The 7,650-nt window shown below is 46.7% G+C and overlaps 1 protein-coding gene across 4 annotated transcripts in view; it reads right to left on the bottom strand.

The window, feature by feature from the left end:
* The window catches only part of Dguok (deoxyguanosine kinase), a 30,170-nt gene extending 24,312 nt beyond the window's left edge, over nucleotides 1–5,858 (bottom strand). Inside the window, exon 1 of one of the 4 annotated variants that reach the window (XM_051154804.1) lies at nucleotides 5,681–5,858. In XM_051154804.1, coding sequence (XP_051010761.1) covers nucleotides 5,681–5,822 — 142 coding nt within the window. In that variant the 5' untranslated portion in view covers nucleotides 5,823–5,858. Of the gene's footprint in view, nucleotides 1–4,463; nucleotides 4,565–5,680 lie in introns of those variants that run through there. The other 3 variants (XM_051154806.1, XM_051154805.1, XM_051154807.1) reach the window with 3 other exon arrangements.
* Nucleotides 5,859–7,650: the final 1,792 nt, after the last annotated feature.

Here is a 7,650-nt window from a genome sequence, read left to right on the forward strand (position 1 = left end):
CTCTTCACTGCCACAGAGGCTTGCTAATGACAAGAATGCCCATGTGTACAGCCAGCCTCCCTTCAGGTAAGTGTTTTTGTTAATCTTGGACTTAGCACAACTTAGATTCTCCTGTCACTCTTGTCTTTCTTGAGAGGTGTTCCACCCCCAACCCCTAAAGCTGCATCAAGTCTTCCTGTAGAGACTTAACTGTTTGTGCACTGATTATAAGGAAAATATTTTCTTAAAGTATATTATTTCAACATGTAAGTTTTTTTTTTTTTTTTAAACTTCAGAGAGGTCATTGTGCAAGCTAGACAGTCTTACGGTTATTGCTTATACGTCACGGCTTTCCCCCCCAAACTTTTCTATAAACTGCATGCTTGTTATAGCTAATTATGCTTTAATAATGTAGTGACAGAAACTGACCTAATGCCCCAGATACTAGTCTTTTATTATTCTAAATTTAATATACTGGCATCTCATGGGAACTTTAAAATATACTATCACTTCTGGGCATTTTCTAGTCTCTTTCTTTTTTGGCGGTGGGGAGGGGGATGGGGGGGCAGTGGTTTCTCTGTGTAGCCTTGCTGTCTTGGAACTATCTCTGTAGACCAAACGGCCTCAAACTCAGAAATTCGCCTGCCTCTGCTGCTGAGTGGTGGAATTAAAATAGCTGGCAGGTTTTTTTCCCTCAGTAAGATGGAAAACATGAAGGAAGAGGTTCAATTTTGAAAAGCCTTTACTGAAATCAATGGCAGTAAATATAAATAAGACAGCTGACATATTAGAAAAATATTCTTTTTGAGAAAATTCCGTCTGTCAGGAAGTGCATTTGCTGCTGTGTCAGTTACTGCAGAAGCTCTTGGAGCACCTCTTAAGTGGCAGGCACCATAGGCCCAGCAGTAAAGCAGGCTGAGGTCTAATCAAGGACCTTCTTCTTTTCCAACCCTGAGACTAAGCCCAGGATTATAAAGGTTCTAATCCGAAAAGCATTCTGGGAAAACTTAGTAAACCAGTCAGTAAGCATTAAAGAAACTAAATACAGTTTATTTGGTTCCTTTTATTTTCTTTTCATGGGAAACTATTTACAAGAAGGGGGGGGGGGCGTTCTCACAGCTCAGAGCACTATGTGAACTCAGCCTTTCTACAAGAAAGGGCCTGGCTGATGGCGCTCTCCTCCCGCACTGTGCCTGCCCCTGGCTCATCCTGCCACTGTCACTTTCTCTCCGAAGCCTCCTTGAACTCTCCAGCTCTACTTCATCCCTTGGCAGAGCTAATTACTGCCTGCTCTAGCTTACCAGGATGTTAGACTGTAATTATTTGTTCATTCCTCCTCTCTCACCAGCCAGGCTGAGAGCTCACTTTATGAAGACAGACTGTACCTTTCTCCTTTCCCATGCTGGGTGTCTAGCCAGGTACTAAGAATAGAAATGGAGGGATAAGAATGAGGTGTCTATCGTAGAGTCAGGAGAATCCAAGATCCAGTGTTTAAAAAAGCTGCTTCTCCACCAGGATTCTTTGCTCATTTTTAAAGCCTGATACAAGTAAAAGACACGTCACTGTGCATAAGACACCTAATAGTGAACTCAGGAGAAACACATCTTTAGCAAAGCCCTCTACTGCCTTACACACAAGCCTCCAGACTGGGAAGAATTTACTGTCTCCCCTTCACATAGTAAGTCTGTGAGAGTGAAATATCAGAATGGGCACAGATGACTCCCTGGCGGTTATCTCATATGGCAACGTGCACTTCAATTGGGGTCTGTAGTCACTTAATTGGGGTCTGTAGTCACTTTTAATGGACTTCTGGAGACAGCGAGTGACATATCTTAGAGAGAAAAAAAACTAAAAGATCAGCAAGGCATTTTATTGTTCCGATTCCAAGCTTTCAACTGCAGGCACGCACTGTGCCTGGCTTTAGGATCACACCAGAAGCCACTCCCTTTCCTGTGCACCGATGCCTAAGCTCCACAAGGATGTGCTGGGACAGGTCTCTGGTGATCACTGCATGAGAGCTAAGGCGGGGCAGCACAAAGACGAGCAGGGAGCTGGTGGCTGCAGCCCAGGGAAGGTACTGAACATGCGAACGACCTCAACAGCACTCAAGTGCAAACACTTGTGGGTAGGAAGTTCTGCCAGCCCACACAGGATGAGTAACTCAGTGTGGGACACGTCATCAGAGTGTGTGGTGATGGAAGCAATTGGTGACTAAAGCCAAGTCAGATGCAGTCTCCCAGGTCATCTGCATCACTTCCAAGGCTTACCTTTCCCCACGTGTCACCAGCTCCATGCCTAGACTCTTAGCCTCAACTCCAGTGTCTCTGCACTTTGATTACATAGTCAAGTCAGCTCAGGACCTCCTCTGTGTGTCTCAGATTCCTCAGACAAAATGTATCACTCTTACCTTCCCAGAACAGCCTTCTTTATTTTATCCTCTGCTTCCTGAGTCAGAATCAAAACTACAAACCTAAGCAGCCTCCTCCTCTCCTAACCTCCAAGCAGTCATGGCAATCTCAATTCCAGCCTATCTTTTGAACTGCCACTTCCTTCCCCCTCCATTCAAGCCTTTGTCATCTTTCCTCCTTCAACTACACCAGCCATGGGAACTAGCTTATTTACTCTAGACCTTTCCAATTTACCTACCTCTGCATTGGACAAGCTAGAAACAAAGCACTATGGGTACCGCAACAAATGTGACATAGAAAGTGTCCACTTTATGAAGCATTTGTTTACTCACTGTAGCCTGTCTCTTTCTAGAAACTAATCTGCGTACGGCACACACCGACTTCAAGTCTCTAGTAGCTTAGGCAGCTGCCTACCACCAACAGGATATAAACTCCAGGTTCATCAACATCTGACCAGTGCTCCTCTGCCATACCTTATTTTTCTTATCACTGTGGTGAACTACTAAAGGAAGGAAGGAAGGAAGGAAGGAAGGAAGAAAGGAAGGAAGGAAGGGTGGGTTTCTTTTAGCTCAGGGTTTGACTCCATCACGGTGGGAAAGTCATAGCATCAGGAAGGTAAGGCAGCTTTGCACCCAAAAAAGGAACTGGGAAGAGATGAATGCTGGTACTCTGACTTCCACACTGCAGGCATGGCACACAGACATCCCAAGTAAATACATGTAATTTTAAAATTGAAAAAAAGTTGGGCGTTGTGGTGCACACCTGTGATCTCAGCACTCTGGGGGGCAGAGGCAGGTGGATCTGAGTTTGAAGGCAGCCTGGTCTACCAGGTGAGTCCAGGACAGCCAGGGCTACACAGAGAAACCCTGTTTCAGAAAACAAACAAACAAACAAACAAAGAAAAAAAAAAAGGAAAAATTCCAGTAACTCTTGAGTCACTAATCTTCCTCCCCCCGGCCCCAAGACAGAATTTCTCGGTGTAGCCCTTGTTGTCCTGGAACTTACTCTGTAGAGCAAACTGACCTCAAACTCAGAGATCTGCCTGTCCCTGCCTCCTGAGTGCTGGAATTAAAGGCATATACCATTACTATGAACCAGTTGGAGAGATGGCTCAGCATTTCAGAGTGCTTCCTGCTCTTCCAGAAGACCTGATTTTGGTCCCCACAGCTGATATCAGTAGCTCACAAAGACCTAGAACTTTCCCAGCCTCTGAGGGAACCTGTACTCAATGTGCACATACTCACATACAGACACATAACTTTAAAAAAAAAAAAAAAAAAAAACGACTTCAGTGGCACAACACTAGGCTAACATGCACAAGACCTCAAGCTGAAATAACTAAGTAAGTAAAAAAATCCAAACTAGGTCTTTCAAGCTGTTCAAATGAAAACTGACGGAGGTCATTGCTGATGACTCTAATACTACACACCTAGTCTATCACCAGGTCCAGCAGGCCCTACCTTAAGATGTAACTTTCACCTGGGCCCAAACTGGGTGCTTACAAACATCCAACAGAAACTGGCTGGGGCAAGTTGAGGCAGTCAGCTGCAGTTTCTAGTTGGCTTTCTAACAGACACTTTCCACTTCCAATGCACAGCTGATGCTTTTGTCCCTCAACACCTCAAACCATTGAATGGCTTCGTGTCTTAGGCTGAAACTGATGATGGTATTTGGCTGCTATCCATGGGAGGCCTGCCCTTTTCTGAAGAGAAATGGAAGAGGAGTTGATGGGAATGGGGTGGGAGGGAATTGACTGGGGGGGGGAGGGGGGAGGGGGAACTGCAGTCAGGATGTAATATGTGAGAGAAGAGTAAGTTCAAAACAAAACAAAACACGATGGTCTTTGGCATCTACACAAGCTGGTCATCTTTCTTCCTCATCTCCCTCTGCCTCCCTCCTCGGTCAGTCTACTTCACCTGAATCAGATTCCCTCCCTCCCTCCCCCCTCCCCCCATGCTATCCTCAGGCTTCCATCAGTGAAGCATCTGATGACCCTCATTTAGAAGACGGTCACCCTCAACTTCTCATCCTTGATGTCTCTCCAGCTTATTTATCAAAATCCAACACACTTTTTACCTTGCTTAATTTCTGTGGCTTTAATTATGCATCACTCCGTGGTAAAATTCCACGAGTGGAGAATTTTCATTCTGCTCATGCCTGTACCCTCAGGGCTAAGAATGGTACTGGTACAGGGAAGATAGTCAAAAGGTTATTAGTTACATGAATAAAACCAGAAACACTATTTGCTGCTACAATGTCTTTAGCACTCAGTATTACTGATCCCAGTATTGCTGATCCTTCAGTGTCTGTGCAGAGCTAAGTACCCTCAGAAGCCAGCAACATTAAGTTGAACGTTTGGTTCCACCTTGCTTTTTTGTTTCTTTAAGATACTGAGTTACTTGTTAATAAAATATGCAATCTGTGTTTCTAAGTTTAAAAAGTGAGATCTATCTGAATGGGGCAGGCAAATGTCTGCGAGTTTGATTGAGCCTAGCTTGTTCTAAATAGCAAATTCCAAGCCAGACAGGGCTACACAGCTACTGTCTCAAAACAAGCAACACTGTAATCATTTATAGTGCAACTAACACGGGGGCACAGCAAAACAGTGAAATGGAATCTGTTAAGAATTGAATCTAAGTCAGAAGGTGATGGTGGTGGCACACACCTTTAATCCCAGTATTCCACAAGGAGAAGCAGGCAGAGGTCTGTGAGTTCGAGGCCAGCCTGGTCTACAGAGAAAGTTCCAGGGCAGCCAAGGATACATACAAAGAGAAATCCTGTGTGTGTGGGGGGGGGGGGGGGGGGGGAGTTAGGGAGAAGAGGGAAATCAAGCCTAAATAAACAATGGATAATTTTAAGTGTATGTCCCAAATACTGCATGTGACACGCTAAAATTATCTTAGGTTCTATGTAAACTGGACATTTATTTTTATTTTTTGCTAAATCTAGTAATACTATTTTAGAAAAACAAACGGCACACTGTCGCGTCTATTTCTAGCGAATGAAACACGCCAGTAAACCAGTATAATTCTGGGGCTATCTAAGGCCTGCGTGGATTTTACGTGGGTGATTAGGTGGGCGGGTTCTGAGGCCCAATGTTCCCCCAAATCAAAACCGGTGGTGCACTGTGATGGAAGGGCCCTGACAAGTGGAACCATCAGGTCTGGAGGTGGCAGAAGAAGGGGGTGAGGTGTGCGGGAATGGGGCAGGATCCGAGCCCGATTTGCTTTCCCAGCCTCTCAGTCACCTACTCGGCGGAGGCCAAGGCTCGACAGCCACTTTCTGCCCCTTACCGATGTTGCCTTCGATGGAGAGCCTTCGGAGGCCGCTCCCGTCGTGCATGCCTCTGGTGCGTGGCACGTCCACGAGCGTGTTCAGAGGCAGAGAACGGAAGGACGCTCGGAGTCGACGCAGAAGGAACCGACCTGCAGCCATCCCACCCAAGTTTAGCGAGGCGGGCACTTCCGCCGAGCGCACTTCCGCCAGCCGCAGAGGGGCTCACGGCGCGCCTCTGACGTCAGAAGCCCGTCAGACAGGAAATGGCTGGTTTAAGCTTGCTAGAGGAGGGGTGGGGGTGGAGGTGGGGGCTGCGAAGTGTTCTCGCGAAGTTTGCGGGTATGCTGTGGGGGCTGTCTCGGTGTTGAGGTGATGGAGGGTTTGCTGATTGGTGGAGTTCAGGTGTTCATAGCTCTTTCGTTGTTGTTGTTTTAAGTATATTCAATTGAATTATACCAATGTGTATATTTGTAGTGTGTGGAGTTGAGAAGACAATTTGCAGATATGTGTACCTGCTTTCACACTGTGGGTCCCTGGGATCAAACTCAGGTCCGTCAGGCTTGGTGGCAAATGCCTTGAAAAACTATGGTCTTGGGCACGCTAACCTTTGTATCAAAACAAATAGATTAATTGTAAAGTGCTTGCGTAGCATGTACAAGGCCCCGGGTTGGATCCCCACACCATAAAAGTGCCGGGATTCCAGGCGTGCACCACCCTGTAATTAAAACTCTTAAAACTGCTGGGCGGTTGTGGCACGTTCCTTTAATCCCAGCACTTGGGAGGCAGAGGCAGGCGGTTCTCGGAGTTCGAGGCCAGCCTGGTTTACAGAGCGAGTGCCAAGACAGCCAGGGCCGTCTAAAGAAACCCTGTCTTAAAAAGCAAAACAACGACAGAACTTGTTACACTTATTTATTGTGCTATTTTTGCGACAAAATCGCACGTAGTGGGTGCTACTGCATCCAGCATTATGTGCGTTCTTGGGATCCCAGCTCCGGGCCTTACACATGTTCCCCCAAGTTTAGAATCTAGGACAGAAGACTGGAGAGCTAGCTCAGCGATTGAGACCACTTGCTCCCCAATCATGAGCTTTGGGGTTCAGATCCCAGAAACCATGCTGCCTGCTAAGTTGGTAGGCATATTCCCACATACATCTGAAACCAGAGCGCCAAGGTAGGTGAAGACGTGAGGATTGCCGGGGCTTGCTGGTCTCCAGCCTCGCTGACAAAGCCCAAGCCTCAGGCGCAGGGAGAGGCCCTACCTCAAATAGGCAGAAAGTGGTAATGGAGGACACTGGGTGCTCTTTTTGGCCTCTCTGCATAAGCTCACCCACATAAGCATATGCTCACGCAGATACATATAAATAACATAAAAATTAAAAGTTTAAGGAATCTAGGATGACAGCATTTTTTTTTGTGATGTTTTTTTAAAGTGGAGGAATAGTAGGGCTGAGTAAAAGGGGAGATGCAGGAAATCGGATGGTATGGAGGACGAGGAGGGTGAGACCAGTCAGCCTGCCCACTGTGCCCCCACGTGGAGGTGCCAGAGCATTGTTCTAGAATCAGTCAGTCTCCACCTGTCTTTGTGTGTGTGTGTGTGTGTGTGTGTAGTGTATGCATTGTGTGTACACACTGTATGTGTAACGTGCATATTGTTTGTGTTGTATGTATGTGCCCTTGAGCTTTGTCTGCCAACGGCCAGTCCCTTGGAAAAGTCCCCAGGGAGCACACAAGGAAGGTCTGAGAGTCTTGTGTCCCCAGGGATGGCAAATGCTGCCTTTGCGCTTCTGACTTGGCTTAGAGCAATGTGGGTGGATTAGAAGCGAGCACCCTCCAAAAGGCCTTTGTGGACCCAGGCTTCTTTCTCAGATGCTCACTAGGGCCTCCCCCAGAGACATCTGTCGGAAGTTGCCCACAGATCCCAATTTCAGGCTCTGTTTCTGGGAAATAGATCCCAAGACTGCATTCCTCCAAGGAGTCTGGGAAACTTG

This window comes from Acomys russatus, chromosome 13 (assembly GCF_903995435.1).
Source record: "Acomys russatus chromosome 13, mAcoRus1.1, whole genome shotgun sequence".
Classification (NCBI taxonomy): domain Eukaryota; kingdom Metazoa; phylum Chordata; class Mammalia; order Rodentia; family Muridae; genus Acomys; species Acomys russatus.